The 20716-nt window shown below is 38.4% G+C and overlaps 1 protein-coding gene across 1 annotated transcript in view; it reads left to right on the top strand.

The window, feature by feature from the left end:
- KCNMB2 (potassium calcium-activated channel subfamily M regulatory beta subunit 2) overlaps positions 1-20716 on the top strand; it is a 29809-nt gene that overhangs the window by 2837 nt on the left and 6256 nt on the right. The window contains exons 2-3 of the mRNA XM_068545416.1: positions 12288-12458; positions 14852-15047. Of these exons, the coding sequence (XP_068401517.1) occupies positions 12288-12458; positions 14852-15047 (367 nt within the window). The remainder of the gene's footprint in view (positions 1-12287; positions 12459-14851; positions 15048-20716) is intronic.

Below are 20716 nucleotides of genomic sequence, written 5' to 3' on the forward strand. Positions count from 1 at the left end.
TCTTATTCTACAAACCTGGCCTCTGTGTGTTCAGCTTCTCCAACTGTGTTCCCCCGGCAATCCCAGAGGCCAGGCAGCCAAAAACCCTTGGCTCCACTCCACACTGCCTTATTCTGAGACCAGAGACAAACTTGTCAGGATGTCAGCTTCCCTAGGATTCCTCAAGAGATGCAACATCAAGAAATAAGCTTATAGACAGGCAGAGCGACTAAGTAGAAGTAAAAGTCCACTGAAAATTCTGAAACCTAATTTTTATGGCTCGAGGGAAGTTGAAGTCAACTTTACATTTTTTTCATTATTTTAATTCAAAGCCAGTCCTTTTTCTGATCATCTGCTATATGCAAAACACCGGTTTCTATCCTTATCCTCCATTCCACGTGCCCAGCAATGTGAAGGAATACTTTTTCTTCTCTGAACAAATTTCTTTGTTAGGTGAGCCAACGTTAATCTCTAAATCGCAGGAGGCAAAATAAAACAAGAGCAGCAATAACTAATTTAAAAATTAAAGAGAGAGGTTATTAGCCAAGGACATTACCACTGAGTGTTTATCAAATATTCTTTGGATTGTTTATATTAAATATTGAATTGGTATAAAGGAACATTTATCACATGTTAACATACAGAGAATGATGATATAATAAACATGAGTACCCTTCATTAAGCTTAAAAACTAAAACGATCAGAATTTTTGAAGCCCTTGAGGGCGCTTCCCTAAGAGCGTCCCCCTCCTTATCCCTGCCCCCACCCAGAGATAACCACCCTCCTGTTTATCATTCCCTTGCTTTTCTTCATGAGTTTGTCACATCTGAATGCTTAAACAACACATTGTTTACTTCTAAATGTTTGGAGACTTTAAATAAATTGAATCATACCATATGAATTGTTCTGCAACTCGCTGTTTTCACCAAACATGGTCCCATGATTTATCAATGCTGATGTGACTAGCTGTAGCTTATTTTGTCTGCTGTGTAGTACGCCATTATATGAATATACCACCATTTATTCATCCAGTCTGCTTCTCATAGACATTGGCATTATTTCCAGTTCTTTTTGTACTGACAATGCTGCTATAATACTTTTTGTTCATGTCTCCTTGTACATACGTACAAACATTTCTTAGGTTTTACACCTAACTTGGGAATTGTTGATTCAAAAGTATGCACAGCTCCCACTTCACCAGGCAATGCCATTGCTTTCCAAAGCAGCTGTAGGTATGATTCCATTGCTCTAGAGTTTTAGGGGTTTTAATTTTCATCAGTCCAGAGGGAATTGTGCTTTCAATTCCCATTTTTCAGATTAGTAATAAGATTGAGTCTACATCCCTAGTCCTTTTCTGTAAAGTGCCTGTTCTAACATGTGGCCCATTTTTAATTGGATTTTTGTCTTTTTCTTATTGACTTGTAGGAATTCTTTATAAAAGTCTGTTTTCTTTCATTTAAAAAATTTAATAGAAGATAGAAAGGTAACCATTGAGAATGGTTGAAAACAAAATGAGAGAACTGGAAGATAAAGTGAAAGAAATATCTCAAAATCCAGAGGAAAATTACAAAGAGATGGAAATCTTAAGAGGAAGAATCAGAAAGTTACATGTGAATGATAAGAGTTCCAGGAGAGGGGAAAGAGATGGAGGAGAGAAATAACAATGAGGCTTCCTTTTCTGACAGTACAGTAGACCAAATACACCAACCCTCCTGCAGCAACAATTTAAAATGCTATATAAACTATTAAAAACTTTTATGAATGTCTCTATTAACCCTTTTTCTGTCTATTGTGTGCAAACAGCTTCTCCCAGTTTACTTGTATTTTCACTTTCTTTATGATGTCTTTTCATAAACATGGTCTTAATTTTAATGTGTTCTCAGCAATTTTTCAACATTTTGAAATCCTTTCCTATCCCAAGTTCAAAAGGGTATGCTCTGGTACAGTTAATATTTTGTAGGTTTGCCTTTCACAATTAAGTCCTTAATCATCTGAAGTTTACTTTTGTGTGTGGTGTGAACTAGGCATCTATTTTTTTCTGTATAGATAACCAACTGTCCAGCACCTTTTGTTGGATAGTTTGTCCTTTCCTCAATGATCTAAAAGTACACATGTATCATATATTAGGTTTCCACATACACATGGATGTTTCTGGATCTCTACTCTGTCCCACTGGTCAATTTTGTCTACCTCAGACAAACACCAACCCTGAGCTTACAAACTTTAGCATTATAATGCATCATGATGTCTGGTATAAAAGTTGCCCACCTTGTTCTTTTGTAATAATGATTGTATTTGCTATCCTTAGATGTTTGCACTCCCATAACTATTTTAGAATCAGCTTGTCCAGTCATGCCTACCCCACTTCCCAAAAAAGCTCTTGTGATTTTTACTGGAATTTTATGAAAGCTATTAATTAATTTGTGGTAAATTTGCATCTTTATGTCACCAAGTCTTTTCCTGAATATGATCCTCCAAATTATTTGTATACTCTAGGTAGAACTTACCTATAAATAATCAGAGCCTGGTATTTCCATTATGAGGATATTTTAAATTGATGATTCAATTTTTAATAATTTAGAACTATTTAGATTTTCTAGTTATTTCAAAGCAGTTTCAATAAGCCATACATTTGTAAGAATTTGCTATATATTTAAGTAAATCATATATCAAAGTTTTTAAATGTCTTGCTATAAAGTTGTTTCTAATATCTTCTATTATCTTTCTAATCTAACTGTATCTGTACTTATGGTTTTTAAATTCCTGATATTTATTTGAGTCTTCTCTAGTTTTTCTTAATCAGTCTCATCAGAGGTTTGTCTATTTCATTAGGCTTTTCAAAAAACTAATCTTTGATTTCATTGATTCTTTAATACAGTACATCTTTTATTCCATTTATTTCTACTCATGTTTACTATTTCCTTCCTTACACTTTCTTTTAATATATTCTATTAATCTTTTCATAACTCCTTACGTTGGATGCCTAGCACATTAATTTTCAGGCTTTCTTCCTAACTAATATAAACATTTAAGATTATTTAGTTCTATCTAATAGAACTAATAGAAGGTGAGGATGTACATACATCTCAAAAAACATAGACGACTTTGGTGGGCGGAAGGCAGAACAGTGGCTGTTTTAATCCATGCCACTCTCAGCTCTGCCATATGAGATAATGAGTTGAGTGCTCCTGGGGCAAAGATACATAGCAACTCTGCCTGTTTCAACTCAGCTGGCATTCAGCAATCCATTGCCCCACAGATTCACTTTGTAGGATCTAAGAGAAGGCACTTTTCCTTGAAGTCTGGAAACTAGAGCTCTCAGTGCCAGAAAAGCTTGAAATTTTCCTAGAAGGAATACTAAATGTATTAGTGGTAGAGTACAATGGGCACTGATAGGAAGAGAGAAGCCAGGAGTCTGTTCTAGCCATGGTTCTCTGATTTACTTGGTTTCACTTGGCCATTGAGCCTCCCTACCGGCTGCCTCAGTGTAGGGAGGCTCAATATTGAAGCCATTTCTAGCTCACATAAAGGAACATACTTTGTGAGCCTAATAAATGCAAGAGACTGGACCTACAAAGATGAATGCGGTCTGGCTCTAACTCCTGATCCACTCAATATTCACTGGGCCAGAGAGGCATAAACATAAATATTTAGTATGTTAAGTATTATGGTTCCTATGGTTAGGTTTCTGAAGGGCCTCCCCAAGTTATGGCAAGTATACATAATTCTTTATTCACACCTTCCCTCCTCTTTCCTGCACCTGCCAGTGCCCCTCACCTCTCTGACTGCTTTGGGACCCTTTGCAGATCTGTCTTCTTGCCCTTTCCAAGTTCTAGTACCCTCGTTGAGTTTTGTTTCTCTGACTACCTAGGGAGTCTCATTAAAGCCCACAGTGTTCATAGTTACTTCTGGACACAAATGATGCCCATATCTAAATTTTCATCTCCTCTACCACTGCTTTTTTTCAACCCCTCTTTAACACCTGAAATGCTGGGAGAGTTTCAGCATCAGTCTCTTCGCCTCCAGGTACAAACCATTCCAAACAGCCAACCACACTAACGTGAGTGATCTTTCTAAAGTACAAAGCTAATTATATCACTTTCTTGCTTAAATTCTTTTAGTGGCTCCTCAGAAGACATACAGCACCCTTTATCTCTGACCCCTGCCTATCTAACCAGCTCATTACCTGCCATCCCCCACTCACTGGATCCTGGAATCCAACCACTCTCAGCTACCCTATTCCCCTTATCAACTGTTTGCTCATTAGAGATTTAACTCAGTCTATTACTGAATCCTTTAACCATCACCACTTAAACTGTTATGGCCACCTTGGTTTAATTAAACATGAATTAAAACATTCATGTTCATAAATCAAGTCCTGAGTCAAGTTATCCATCACCAATCTACTGAATGCCCAGTTCAAGGAATGTCCAATACAGTGATAGCCAATTTGCCTGAAGCCAAATTGCCAAACACTAATCCATTTGCCAGTTGATCTTTTTGGTGAATTTATCAAATTTAGTTACTTACCAAACACTTTGTATAATCATTGTAACCCTCATAGTTCTATGGGTTAGTAGGAACCAAAAAGACTGCAGGGGACCCAGATGTGGGGCCTTGAGACTCTCCTCCTCTGCCTCTCAGTCTCTGCAGCCATTGTCCCTCTATCTCTCTGCCCCTCTGTCTTTCCCTCCCTGTGCTCCAGACACCCTCTGTCTTCAGGGTCCCCTGTTCTCAGGTCTTCCTCCCCTTCCCAACCCAGCCATACCCTGCTGCTCTCTCCATTCTTTGTTTCCTCTCCTCTCTGCCCCTGGGTTTCCCCCTCTCTAGGATCAGCAGGCCAGGCTGCATTGTGCTGGTTCTGCTCTTCAACTTTCCCCCAGCAGAGGGCCCCACCAATGTTGTCCAGATCCCTCCTGTTCCAATAACAGGACAAGAGCAAAGACAAATTCAACATTTTGTTATGAGGACAAAATAAAACTGTTCAAATAAAACTTAGCAGAAACTTCAAAAAGCTGTTAAAAATTCCCACCCAAAATCAATTACCGTAATCTTATGAACAGTTAAAAGAAACAAATTTTGGTTAATTGATAAAGTTGCCAAATCTATCAAAGTCATGAAATTTGCACAAGAATCTCAGTGATGCTAAAATGTTAGCAAAACAGCAAATAACTCTAAAAAGCACTTGAGGGCTTCCCTGGTGGCGCCGTGGTTGAGAATCTGCCTGCTAATGGAGGGGACACGGGTTCGAGCCCTGGTCTGGGAAGATCCCACATGCCGCGGAGCAACTGGGCCTGTGAGCCACAATTACTGAGCCTGCGCGTCTGGAGCCTGTGCTCCGCAACAAAAGGCCACGATAGTGAGGCCCGCACATCGCAATGAAGAGTGGCCCCCGCTTGCCGCAACTGGAGAAAGCCCTAGCACAGAAACGAAGACCCAACACAGCCAATAAATAAATAAATAAATAAATAAATAAATAAATAAATAAATAAATAAATAAATAATTTAAAACAAAAAAGGACTTGAAAAAAATCATTATAAATGGAAAGGCTCCCATATGAAATGCTACATTTTTACTATATCTATTAGAAGAATATATTCATACACATATTCAAAAAATATATATCTATGAATATATTCATAAGAATATATTTATAAAGAGACTAAACCTCCCTCAGAAACTTACTTAGCTTTAAAAAAAAAAAACAAACAGATCTTAAAATACTGCTAGAAAGAACATATTCATAAGAAGAATATAATTGAATGTATTTTTAAAATATCATCTTAAAATAGTCATAAGACAATACATTCATATCAATTTACTATACTTAAAACAATGCTCCTTAAAATAAGTCTTTGTTAAATCTGTGATTAAGTGGGCAAATTATTCATCTGGCAAAGTGATTCTTCAATAAATTGGCAAATTGGCTAATCATGGTGCATTAGCCATTCAGTAACTGAACCTTTGGCAAATCAGCCCCCAGCATATTGACTTGCTTCCTTTCTGTACTCATTACAATAAGTCTCCTTACAATACACTGTAATGATTGGTATCTCACCCAGCTCCCTCAGGACATGCATGTCTTATTCACTTTGTACTCCCCAGAACTTGGCACAGTATGTTTCATCTTATGAAGACTTTAAAATGTTGACAAATGAATAAACAAATGAATTAATAAATGACATTTACCCTGCCTTAACATGAATAGTTTTCTTCCTGCAGGCTAAATACCAAGGGAATCTGAATTTAAATGAGTGAAGCCCAAGGAAAAATTTTTTTCTTGCACATTTTACTCTTTATATCCATGTTTGTATATGTACAGCCTCATAAATAATTTGCTTATGAACGATAGGACTACTATCAAACTTTAAGAAACTATCCAAATATGGAGTTTGAAATAAAATTGTATTGTGTTGACTATGGCTTGAGGTAAATATAAAGCTTTATAGGACAATTAAAATTTTTTATACAAAATATTTTGTTATACTTCAATTTGCCTTGTAGTTTTATTAATAACTCACATTCTTCAAAAGGATTTGGGCAGAATGCTCCCTGTATATGTAGAAAAGACTGCACATATGTACTATTTGTTATTGCCAACATGTATAAATGCTGATTTGTACCCACCATATTGATTCATGGTTCACCATGAACCATGAAGCCACAGCTGCTCCAGCAGAGCTTAAATATACTGCTTCGCCAGTATACACCAAGGCTAGATCTGCTTCAGACTTATAAATCCAAATTCCTGCTCTATACCTACGGTTGAATATCCCCCATATTCGAAACTTATTTTGTAGTCATGCCCCAGAGTCATTATTCCTCCTGAGAGCTCTACTTCAATGAACTATTCCAGCCTTCATTCCCCTATTTCTCCCCCTACCCCTTTTAAGAAGATTCCACAGAGAATAGACACAAAGAGCCAAAAAGAGATGAACTGTCCACTCTGTTAGTAGTGGCAGAGTAACCCCCAAACTACAAGGCTTCCTAGTATGAAGGATGATGTTTAGGCCTGAGGCCCAAAATATAGCATCATGCTCATTCCCCCGGCTTTGAAGACAACTTGGCATGGGAGGGGCACCTCACTAATCCACTTAGTCTCAGGCTATGGACACTCCCTTCGCCACCTGGGGCTTACTACATAGAGATAGCGAGGCCAAGGCACACCAGGCCTGAACAAAGGTAAGTCCAAAAGGATGAGAAAAAAATTGTGCCACTCATAAACAGTGATCTTCAGTCTCACCCAAAACGTAGACAGGGCCTCTGACTGTCAGGCTCTGGCCTATCTCACCAATCAGATTAGTCAATCCTCACCTGAGCTCAGGACACTACGTTTGTGGGGGAGAGAATCTATAAATGAACAATCAGCCTCTCCCTTCTTAGCCAGGGCAGCAAAAACACCCTCTTTGGAACCTTGAAGAATAGCAAAATAAGGACCCCTGCTTTAACACCTTCTACTATTTCCCCAGTCGTCCAAGTTAAGTTCTTGGGCATAAATCTAAACTATATCCTTTTTCTCACTTCCTCATCATCCCCTATATTCTATGAGTCACCAAATCCTGAAGTTTTATCTCCTAAATATTTCTCCATACATCCTTTACTCTCCATCTATCCTACCTCGATCCTAGATCCAGCCCTCATCATCCTTTGCCAACACTATAGTAACAATCCCCTAATTCTTCTTTCTGATTTAAGTCTGGTTCCATCGTTAATCTAATCTCCACCCTGAAGCCAGAGTGATCATTCTGAAACTCAGTTCTGATCATGTCACCCTCTGCCACCTTCCCATTAACTACGGGATAAAGGCCAAGTTCCTTAAATGACTTACAAAAACTCTTTATAACCTACTACCTCTCCAAACTCATCTGCCCCATTTCCCCTGTCCCACACTCATCCGAGTAATAATAAAATTTGTGTAGTTTCTGACAGTCAGCATGTAGTTGCAAATCTCCATCCTTTGTTCATGTGATTCCTTCTGTCTGAAATGCCCTTGATTCCCTGTCTCATTTGGTTAACTTGGATTCAATCTTGAAGATTCTGTTTAAGGCATTTCTCCTCCAGGATGCCTTCCCTAACCTTAATCCTTGCTCCCTGTCCTGCTCCCTCAGGCTGGGAAAATTACTCCTCTTCTATACTCATGCTGTGAATGGCTCCATCATTGAATTTACTACCCTACATTGATATTTTGTTTTCATGTTGGTCTTCCTGTTGGGTAGGGGCCACATACAATAACTAGAGGTTACCAGCATTCAAAATAAGTTTGTAGACTTTAACTGAATCTTTATTCCTCCAAATTATTCATTCATTCCTTAACTTATCCATTAATTCAATTATCACTTATTGATGAATTTCATGAGTATGTCCCACCTCACTCATCCACTTTCATTTTGCTGAGTAATATCCTGATTTCCCAGATGTGTTTAGCCTGCGTGGAAACCAATCATTTTCCCTCTTCTCTACACATCCCAGAGCACGTGAAGAACATTTGTTAACCATTTCCAAATTGTGATTTGTTTTTAAATTACCCATTTGAATCATTTTTGTACTCTTCTTGTTCTAGTAACATAACTGACTGATTACACTGCACCTCTTTTATGGGTATAGACTGATGTAAGTGATGCAGTGTGACAGCCTACTACTCTGGACCTGAGACTATTGCTCCCTCCTTGCTGGCTTCCACCTGCAGGAAATCCACATCTCAATGCAGCCATTAGAATTAAATACATTTTGATAAATAACAACAGGAAAGTAACAAAAGATGATTATTTTACAGCAGGCCTTTGAAGCCACTCAGACTCAGCCTGTCTCTTCTTGCTTCAGAAGTCTGGCTTTAACTGAATGGGCACTGATTTTTTTTTTTTTCATTCAGGTTCATAGAGGATCAAGTTTAAGAGCTTTGATATAAATCCTACATTTTCCAAAGAAAATCTCACAAAAGAATGGGGAAACTTAGAGGATGGGTGGTGGTTAGCCTGAGGAAGTCAAAAGCCTGCAAGCTGGCCAGCCAGCTAGCTAGTCCAGAGGCACTGGGCTTGGGAGCTGGAGAGTAATAAAAAAGATGGGCTCTCAGAGCTTCTGGCCATGAGGAGAATGAGTGGCCATGAGTGAGTGCTGGTGGGAAAGAGGCAGGAAGGACACGGTCATGAAAAGATGAGGAACAAAGGCCTCTATTTAGCTATGATTCTCCTACTATAAAGGGCCCACTCCTCAAGGAAAGAGTAAGATTTATATAAACTACCTCATGAAGAGAACTTTTAAATAATAGTAATAGTGATAACAAACTAATCCATTAATTTTATACTCTAATAACCAGATTAACATACAGTCTTCCTTAAAACCTTTTGGAAATATACTAAGTACATACATGTTCTCACACTTCTATAGGGAATCAAAATATCTAACAACCAGTCCAGAATGAACCAGCGCCCCAGAATGTATGCCAGCCATAAACACCAGTAAGGCCATCCTGGAGCACGAAGCTGAATAGAAGCCCTGAATATACACACAATTATACAAATAACAGGCACCTCTTTCCTCCTCTGCAAAGTTCCACACTGGATTCTAGTTCTTTTTCAAGCAACGAGAGTGACTAGTGATGAAAATTTAAAAGGAAAATCTGAAGTCTGTCTCATGTATGTTGGCTTTTTGTCTGAAGCTTAAAATAAAAATAGCATAAGAGCTTCTTTCTCCATTTTCAGCATTCTATGTGTCCTCCTCTCTGTCCCCAAGCCCTAAAAGCCAGCAACTTCCCCACTCCCACACCCGTGCAATCCAAAGCTCCCTTCTCCGTGGCTTCTTGCTTGCCTGTGTTTCCAGAATCCTTGAGCATTGCCTTCCTTCCCATATTTCTCACATATCTCTCCAACCAGCCAGCACCCCCAGAAATTTCTCACTTCTTTTCTGCCTTCTCTGCCAGACCTTATTTCAAATCCAACCCTCCACTCATAAGCTTTCTACACTATTCACTGCCTTGACATTCTGTCCTTTAGAAATTCTTCGGAGAAGAACAGCAATTTGGGGATGTTCTGATGCCCATGTCATAAAGCTGTAGCTCCCCACACCATTTTTATTTTTATTTTTTTGAATTTTATTTTATTTATTTTTTTATACAACAGGTTCTTATTAGTCATCAACTTTATACACATCAGTGTGTACGTGTCAATCCCAATCGCCCAATTCATCACACCACCACCACCACCCCGCCACTTTCCCCACTTGGTGTCCATACGTTTGTTCTCTACATCTGTGTCTCAATTTCTGCCTTGCAAACCAGTTCATCTGTACCATTTTTCTAGGTTCCACATACATGCGTTAATATACGATATTTGTTTTTCTCTGACTTACTTCACTCTGTATGACAGTCTCTAGATCCATCCACGTCTCAACAAATGACCCAATTTCGTTCCTTTTTATGGCTGAGTAGTATTCCATTGTATATATGCACCACATCTTCTTTATCCATTCATCTGTCGATGGACATTTAGGTTGCTTCCATGACCTGGCTATTGTAAACAGTGCTGCAATGAACACTGGGGTGCATGTGTCTTTTTGAATTATGGTTTTCTCTGGGTATATGCTCAGTAGTGGGATTGCTGGATCATATGGTAATTCTATTTTTAGTTTTTTAAGGAACCTCCATACTGTTCTCCATAGTGGCTGTATCAATTTACATTCCCACCAACAGTGTAAGAGGATTCCCTTTTCTCCACACCCTCTCCAGCATTTGTTGTTTGTAGATTTTCTGATGATGCCCATTCTAACTGGTGTGAGGTGATACCTCATTGTAGTTTTGATTTGCATTTCTCTGATAATTAGTGATGTTGAGCAGGTTTTCATGTGCTTCTTGGCCATCTGTATGTCTTCTTTGGAGAAATGTCTATTTAGGTCTTCTGCCCATTTTTGGATTGGGTTGTTTTTTTTAATATTGAGCTGCATGAGCTGTTTATATATTTTGGAGATTAATCCTTTGTCCGTTGATTCGTTTGCAAATATTTTCTCCCATTCTGAGGGTTGTCTTTTCATCTTGTTTATGGTTTCCTTTGCTGTGCAAAAGCTTTGAAGTTTCACTAGGTCTCATTTGTTTATTTTTGTTTTTATTTCCATTACTCTAGGAGGTGGATCAAAAAAGATCTTGCTGTGATTTATGTCAAAGAGTGTTCTTCCTATGTTTTCCTCTAAGAGTTTTATAGTGTCCGGTCTTACATTTAGGTCTCTAATCCATTTTGAGTTTATTTTTGTGTATGGTGTTAGGGAGTGATCTAATTTCATTCTTCTACATGTAGCTGTCCAGTTTTCCCAGCACCACTTATTGAAGAGACTGTCTTTTCTCCATTGTATATCCTTGCTTCCTTTGTCATAGATTAGCTGACCATAGGTGCATTCCCCACACCATTTTAAAATGGGAACATTTATTAAATACTTCATGTCAGTCATTCTCCTGGATAATCTACTTATGTCATCTCATTTAACCGTAACAATGTAGTTACACATTATTTCCACTTTGCAAGGAACTGAGAATTAGAAAGGCTAAGGAAGTTGTAGAGATCACACAGCTGGTAAGCCATGAAATCAGGTTTTGAACTAGGAGACAGTTTGACTCCAATCTGTTTTTTTCTTACCGTAGGTTGCTGCTCAAAAATTTTTAAAAATACTAATAAAACTATCCAAACTTATGGAGTCTGGCCTTGATTTGACTGACATTTTTGTAAACTCACTCAAATGTTTACAGTACAGGAAAAGAAGTCTGGGTCACCACTGGACACCTCTACATTTCTTATAAATCTCAAGTCAACAGAGCCCTAAGCAACCCTAAGCCTGAGAAAAATGTTAACCAGGATAAATTCTATCACTACCGAGGGGAAATAAGATATTAAGTTGATAGATTCCTGATATATGTTGCCATTTATTTGAATTAATGCTCCATTAGGTATTCAGAGAGTACAGAAAGATCAATGATGATCAGCTGGGGGTTGGCAAAGGAAAACAAACCCAAAGCATTATTTTAAGGGCTGAGGGGATTGCTCTCTTTCTTCAGACTTCAAGAAAAGGCAAAAGTATTGACAGCTAGATATGGGCCCCAAGGAAAGAAGGGAGACTTGTCTCTGCTCAGGGTTGGGGTGTGTGCGTGCGTGTGCACGTGTGTGTTGGAAGGCAATAGTCACATGCTGGGATCCAATTGCACTCAGGCGGGTTTGGAGGACCCCTCTCGGCCTCTCTGCCTTAGGAAGGCCTGAGCAGCGACTTACTCTTTAGGGGTGTGTTGATTAACCGTGGACTTCAAGTAAAACTGTATTATGTTCAACCTCAGAAACATTTACCAAAAAATCAGGGACCATGACCTCCTGGACAAAAGGAAAACTGTCACAGCACTGAAAGCAGGAGAGGACCGGGCCATTCTCCTGGGACTGGCCATGATGGTGTGCTCCATCATGATGTACTTTCTGCTGGGAATCACACTCCTGCGCTCATACATGCAGAGGTAAAGCCATTGGGTGCTTGGGACTGTCTTTCGTCTCCCTTCTCCCTCCTCCCACACAGCTTATCAATCTTGAGGTCCTCTTCCTTACCTTCTTTCCTAAAAAGAACTTTGAGCAGTGCCTGGCACATACTATTTGTCAATAATGTTATCTAACAATAATGATAAAAATAGTTCTATGTATAAACTGCTTACTATGTGCCAGGGGCTTGCCATACACTACTTTTTTAATTCCCACAACTATTCTATAAGTATGAATATACTCATAAAAATGGCAAAACTGAGGCTCAAGATAGATATAATTTGCCCAGTGTCATACAGCTTTAGTGCTCGGCAGAGCCAAGATTCAAAACCACATCCTGTTAATTCCAGCATCCCTATTCTTGCCTCTTCACACCTCTGTCCATTCTCCACCTGCATTCCTTTCCACCACACCCCGCTCTTCCATCACCCCACACATTAGTGGTTCTCAACCACACATTTCAACTTCCTGAGAAACTTTTAAGAATACTGACACCCGGGCCCCACCACAGTCATGCCACAGGGTCAGATTTAGTAGGTCTGGAGTGGGACCCATTCACCAGTATCTTTTAAAGTTCCCCAGGTGATTCTAATAGGTTGAAAAACACTACTATGCACTAGCTTTTTAAATTAAAGATTTTGAACCCTTCTTATTTAAATATTTGCCCTAGGTTTACTGAATAGATAGAGAGGCAATTGAATACTGAGTTGTCAAGCGCGTTCCCCCTGAGTAAGCCACATGATAAACCTCCACAGTATCTCTAGCTAACTGTTGTCCATAAATTGGACACTTTGAGCACAGGAAAGCCCAACATTGCTATAACTAATGGGGAAGGTCTCAGAGTGCTTCAGCTTAAAGAAACGAGGCCCTTTCAAATGAAAAATTGAGGTTTCAGTCCAAAAGAGAATCAAACCATTTTGTGGCATTCATTTCCCCACCTAAATTAATACTTTCATTTTAGAAGGAAAATCTAGCTGAAACACAGTAATCTGCTAAAATTAAGGCATCAACTTTCCCATTTGTGGCTGCTCTGCTCTGTTTCTGTGATGACTTCAGCTGTGCTCCTTCTCAGTGAAAGCTCTGATGCCTCAGGCCTCAAGAGTTCACTGACTCCAAAACCGCTTTCAGATCCTCACATCTGCTTAGAACCATCTAAGACTTTTTTCCTCCTTGTATAAGCAAAATCTGACCACTCATGTCCCAGGAAAGTACAAATTGCCACACCAGAGGGGGTCAGTGCTAGTATCCTGGCTCTAGTATGAAACGACATGGAAAGGGGGCCCTGTCAACACATGTCCAGCAAAAAGAAGGGCTATTAATCTGCAAAGAAACTGTTTTCTGATCACTCTGGTAATCAGCTTATATCCAGAAGCAAAACATTGATTCTGGGTGTGTTACTTCCTAATCACAAATATTACCCTTGATCATAAAATTATAAACGTTTTAGAATGAAAAGCTGACCAATGGGCAGCTGGAAGGTTGGTTTGTTTGTTTGTTTAATCTTTCTAATTGAGAGGTCCCAGGTCACTGATAAGAACCCATTAATCTGCATATAACAACAGCCTCTTTTCCACTGTTTGTGGGGAAGAAGGGCAGCACCATGGAATGAGCCCAGGCAGTAGAGAAATAGAGGACTGGATGGAATTACAATTTCCATCACTTACTAGCTGTGTGTCCTTGCATGTATTTGATTTCTCTGTCAATTCACTCAGCTTTAAAAGGAATTAGTACCTAACCTATAGGGTTATTGGGAGAACAAAGAAGACAATGTATGTAAAGCACCAGTTAGGGTGAAGGGGGATGCAATAAGTGATTGCTCTTGGTATAATCAAAAGGTGGAGTTATCTTTTCTCCCTTATTAGAAAGACCTTAAAGAAATATATCACTGTCTTTTCATCTGTCACATTGGACCTCAAGCCCCTCCACCCTTTCACCATCTCTCCTCCCCTTCTCCCTTACCCCTCCTCTGCCTACAAACTGGGCAGACATTGCGAGGTGAGGACCAAGGCATGGCAGGAAGCAGCTTAAAATGCAGAAATGCAGGGTGAGTACAGGTTGTGATGTAAAAAGATGCTGCCTTATGCTTACCAGTGAATTTGATAAGGAAAAATATCTAACTTAAATCAAGCATTGGAAAAGATGATACTATATCTGATGGAAATCATTGACAAAGTTCTCAGATGCCAGGCAAAGTTTGTCTGTGTTTATATTATAGTTAGCCTAAAGCTGCTCTATTTAAAAACATACACATTAACAAATAGGTTGTATTATAGATCTGGAAGATTCTTCAGGTCAAGGAGCTGACAAAAGTTCCCCTCTGATTACACCTTCTTTGCCCTTGGCATTTGTGCTTATTCTCCTCCTCTCTGTGTAGTGTGTGGACCGAGGAGGCTCAGTGCACCTTGCTGAATGCATCCATCACGGAAACATTTAACTGCTCCTTCAGCTGTGGTCCGGACTGCTGGAAACTCTCTCAGTACCCCTGTCTCCAGGTGTACGTTAACCTGACTTCTTCTGGAGAGAAGCTCCTTCTCTACCACACGGAAGAGACAATGAAAATCAATCAGAAGGTAGGAGCTGGACGCACACTGCATCTCGTTCACCCCCACACAGCTCCGCACCGTTCCACCTCTCTCTCTCAAGTTCCCCTGCGCCAGCACTTCAAAGGAAAATGCCACTAGGAAGCAGGCCCTTCCTCATCCAGTCACAGAACTCACTACACTACTTGACTCTCTTACTTGGGAAACATTTATTTTCTGTGCAAGTGGTGGTCAAATCATTCCCCATTTTGTAACAGTGAAGATTTAGCCTTTACTTTCGTTTAGAAGGGTAAACATTATATCCTTATTGATACACAAATAGACTTAGTCTTTCAAAGCAAATGTGCAGTTTAGTCAGAGTTGTACAAGCCAAGAAAACAAGATATTTGTCATATACCTGGGAACCACGGGGTAAAACTATATTTTGCTTTTCCACGGTCACTGTCACTTCGTTCCGTGGTCTTGGAGATGTAACTTAAGCTCTCTGAGCCTCAGTATCCTTTTCTCTAAAAATTTAATAACAATGACCATCTTGCAAGGTCATTCACTGTGAGGATTAGAACAGAGTATGGAGAGTGCTGAGCAGAGCACAGGTGAGACCTTCTACCCATGGTCACAGTATGTGTGCCTGTGCATATTTCTTCACATGTGTTATGTTCATAGAGGCTGAATTTTCCAGCACTAACATATTCAAGTCCACATGGTGGATGCTCAATATGTAGTGTATTAAAGCTGCACATAAAATTTGCATTTAAAAGGTCTGGGATGACTAGTAAAGTGTCAGTAGAACCAACCTGCCATTATCAATTTTAAGTTAAATACATTGTGTTTTGGATTTATGGTAGCAATTTAGATGGCCAGAGTACTTTCATATGCCAAGACAACCTGATACCATTCTCCAACAGGACAATTGGCTCTCGTCACCAGGATGCAATTCTCACAACTCTAGCCTTTCTTGTAAAAACTTTTCATTACAATTATCAGCACTTAAATGATACAGATTATATGTATTGAAAAAAATGCAGTAGCTGCAGAGCTTGACACTAGAACATAGGATTCGTTTTGTGATAGATTAACAAAAAGTAAGTAAACCCACCTTGCATTTTGGTTACAGTAACTTAAAAGAATTCTTGCAAATATCTCTGAGGACACGATGTCTGCTCTGATTTCCTTTTGTTTGTGGTACCCACAAACAATACCAGTCCTAATCCTATTCTACAAATATACATAGCTTAGTTCTCCCACAAAGTATACGTTTTTCAAGATCCCTGAAGTCAAGTTTTTAAATCAAAACTGACCTGTAATGATGAATGTCTGTAAAACTCTCAAATCTCCAAGGAATTGGAAATTGGCCAAAATTGAATAGGCATCAAAAAGTGGGACATATTTCCATTTTCTCGTTTTGACATTTTATCACTACAGTATGAATGCAGTATGAATGAATGCAGTATGTAAGCTATAAACCCTATGAATGCAGTATGTAAGCTATAAATTGGGAGTGAACCTACCATGGAAAATCTCAGTTAAAATTTTAGGACCAGTATTCTGTCTGCTGTCAGTATGATACTAGGTCATTGTTTGGTTTATTTACCTTGTTTTTAACTGTAAAACATGCAAGAAATGAAAAAGTACAGCTCAAGCACTTGTTATAGAGATTCCCCCACATAACCACCATGAAAGCAAAGAAATAAAACATACCCTGCACTGCAGGAAATCAGAACCTTGCAGTTCTGGTGACTAATGTTATTAAGTACATTTTCATTTATTTATTGGCATTTTGAATATCTTTTTAATAATGTCTGTTCAAGTCCCTTGTTTTCTATTGAATTGATTCTATTGGATGGTTTCTTCTTAGTATTCATTGTAGGAATTCTTTAAATCTAGATATGAACCTTCCTCGATTGTTGTGTTGCAAATACCTTCTCCTGAAATGAAAGGTGGCCTTTTCACTCTCTTAATGATGTATTTGAATGAAAGAAGTCTCTAATTCCAGTGCAACCAAACCTTGTCAATATTTTTCTCTTTTCTCTTTTTTTCTTTTTCCTTTCTTTCTCTTCTTCTTCCTTTCTTTCTTTTGTTTTCTTTTCTTTCTTTTTTTCAAATGTTTGGTTGCCCTGCTGTCTGTTTAAAAAGTCTTCACCTACCCTGAGATCATGAAGTCATTCTCCCAAATTATCTTCTAGAAATGTTATTGTTTCTCCTTTCACATTTAGAGTACAATCTGCCTGGAATTGATTTTTATGCAGGAGTCAAGTTTCTAGATTTCTTTTTTATTCATATGGACAATCATTTGTCCAAGTCCATTTATGAAAATACCACCCTTTCTTCACTGGATTATTTTTATGATCCCATTTCCCCCTCTATTTTCTTGGAAGTTATGTGTTCTGTCACTATTCTTTTAGTATTTAACTAGTGATTACAACTTGCAATCTTGACTAATCAAGGATATTAAAACATTTTAACTCCATTTATTCTCTTCTCAAGTTATATATTATCATCATTTTTATTCGATATATACTTTAAGCCCATGAAGATATTATTATTGTTTTTGTATATAGTAGCTATCTATTTAGATGTGTCCACATCATTTTCCATTTTCTTATTCTTCATTCCTTCCTTTATCCTTGGTCCAGGATCACTTTTTCCTACTTCCTGAAGAACACTCTTTAATTATTCAGTGCAATATCTGCTCTAAAGAAATCTCTAAGCATTCATTTGTCTGAAAATATTTTCTTTTCATTTTCATTCTCAAAGTATATATTCACTGAGTATATAATTCTAAGTTGGCTGTTATTTTATTTCTGTACATTGAAAGCATTCCATTTTCTTCTGGTGAGCATTGCTACTATTTGGAAATCAGCTCTCAGTCTAATTGCTACTTCTTTGAAGGTAATTTTGGTCTACTTTAAAGATTATTTTCTTTGGTTTTCTACAGTTGAACTACTATATGCCAAAGTAAACATTTATTTCTATTTAGCCTGCTTAGTGTTCCCAGGGCCTCTCTCCCTCTTCCTTGATGTTCTTTGTCAGTTTTAGAAGGTTCTCAGTCATTATCTCATCAAATATTATCTCTGCTCTCATTCTTTCCCTCTTCTCCTTTTTGAACTCCTACGAACTATATGTTAGGTATCTCATTGTATCCCCTGTGTGTCTTCCTGTCTCTTTTGTATTCAATATTTTCCCTCCTTTTGTCTCTCTGTGCTTCATTCTAGGTATTGACCTACCTTCTGATTCACAGTTCTTTCCTCAGCTCTGACAAATCTGTTAAACCCATCCATTGAGTTCTTAATTTCTTTTATTGTATTTTTCATTTCTAGAATATCCATTTGGATCTTATTTATAATTTCTAGTTTTCTGCAGTATTCTAATTCTTCTCTTTTAAATTCTTCAACATAAAAGTAAAATTGTAGTTATTTTAAAGTTTATTTTGATGACTACAATATCTGAAGCCCCTATGTGCCTGTTCTATTTTTTTTTTTCTTAATTGTTTTCATGTTGCATTGTAATGTCTGGTTATTTTTTATTAGTTGTCAAACATCGTATCTGCAAAATTATTTATAAAAACAATTTTAAGCCTAGGTTGATGTCATGATGTCATCTTTCCCCAAAATTATTTCCATTTGCTTCTGCAAGGCCCCTAGGTGCCATTCATGATCACCTTATTCTGACTACATAAATTGAGATATTCAAGTTTGAACTTAAGTCCCTTTGAGGGCCTATCTTCTTCAGGTTGACCATTACTCCTAGGATGCAGCCCTTAACAGTCCCAGCCCAAACGAAATAGGGGGTCATCAGGGCCCCCACTTGATAGGTTGTTAATGATAATTCCTGCCCCTAGCTCTGCAAGGCTGTCAAAAATTCCATCCAACCTTCTAGGATCTCAGCCGCCTTCTAGAATCAACAGACACTTCCAGGGGAAAGAAAACACTAAACAGCAGGATCACCTTCCTGGCCCAGTAGTTCTTCACTCGCTGGTTAGCTGTCCTCTGCCTTTAATCAGAAGTAATACGTGGAAAATACAGTTATCGCCATGTCAAAAGGTCACTAAACCATGATCTTAATGTAGCATGAGAAATATACAGGATATTCCTGGGGAGAAAAATTAAAATATTCTCTATCTTGACCTCTCCTTCTTGTTACTATTCCCCAAGCTCACCAAAAATGGTAGTCTTCCCCATAGTTACCAATGAATGGGCATGGTTTTACTGAGATACATAAGGCACTACTGACAATGTTTGATTTGGGACAACAGGAGGCAAAGGTATATCAGTCAAGCTGTCTGCTTCTTTGTAGAAAGATATCCAAAAGGATTTTATTTTTAAATTTTCACACTCTCTCATATATTCTTTTTCTTTGGCTTTTAAACTCAGTGACCAACCTCTTGTCCATATTACAACTGAAGCTGCTTCAGCTGATAAGCTGGCATGCTCTTGCGGAGCAACTGGCTGACTAACAGTCTCTAGGAGCTGCAAGCAGGCTCAAGGGCCCCTGCCTCTTCTGGCTACAAGGCTGTCACAGGAATCATAAACTGTGGCTGAGTATTAATTCACTATGGTTGTTAAATTTCTCAATGCTGATCTCCTTTGAGAGTTTAAAACCTTGTTTACCCACCAGGGATCCCCAAAACATGCCCATCTGATTTAAGAGAGCATTAAAAATGAATCTTTGTGCAAAACCAGAAAGTATATCCATTTTTGGTATGTAGTATACTACCATATATGTGGTATTTTATATATCGCTGTCATGAGGAAGACAGCTATTTTGGATGGAGGGTAAATTCTATAAATTAACCAATTATTTATAACTCCAGACTCAGCATCACCCCTCGTTTTGTCACCATTCTGAAGCCTTCTGAGTTCTGCACGTCCAGAGAGTATACATATCTGGACTAGAATTTCTCAGCCTTGAGGCTATTAACATTTGGGGTGGAATATTCCTTTGTTGTCTGTGAGGGTAGGGTGGAGACTTGTTCTGTACACTGTAGGATCTTTAGCAGCATCCCTGGCCTTTACCCACTAGATGACTAGCATCATCTTCCCTCCAAGTGTGACAACTAAAAATGTCTCCAGACAGTGGCAAAACCACTGCTCCAGATTTTATTTAGCTTTTAGCTTGAATGCTGGGAGATTCTATAATTTTAATCAAAGCTTGTAAACACTGGAAAGAAAGAGGGGCCCACATTTATTAAGTATCTACTATATACTATATGCCCAGCACTATGCCAAGAACTTTATAAAAATCATCTCATTTAATCCTGACTAAAACCCTACTCCTAAAGTAGTAATAGCCAAATTTTATCAAGAGCTTAAAATGTGCCAGGCACTGTATAATACTAAATATTTTACATGAACTCATTTGTTTAATTACAGCATCAATCTCACATATTAGGTACCACTGTTATCTCCACTTCACAATAATGAAGCTAAGCTCAGAAAATGAAATAATTTTCCCAAAGTCACACATTCACTAATTAGGTCTGAATTAAAGTCTAAGTCTCTTTACCTAAACATGCTCTCTCTTAAAAAGCAAAACATTAGCGTATCCTCTTGAGAGAGTAAAGATAAGAGCTTTAAAAAACTCTAAATTCTAAGAAATATTTTCCTTCTGATGGTATATTTTAGTGAATAGGTGAGAATCCATGCCATTTCATCATACTCCAAGAGGTGATTAGGATCAAGTAAAAGGCCATGAACTATCCG

Source organism: Eschrichtius robustus, chromosome 6, assembly GCF_028021215.1.
Source record: "Eschrichtius robustus isolate mEscRob2 chromosome 6, mEscRob2.pri, whole genome shotgun sequence".
NCBI lineage: Eukaryota > Metazoa > Chordata > Mammalia > Artiodactyla > Eschrichtiidae > Eschrichtius > Eschrichtius robustus.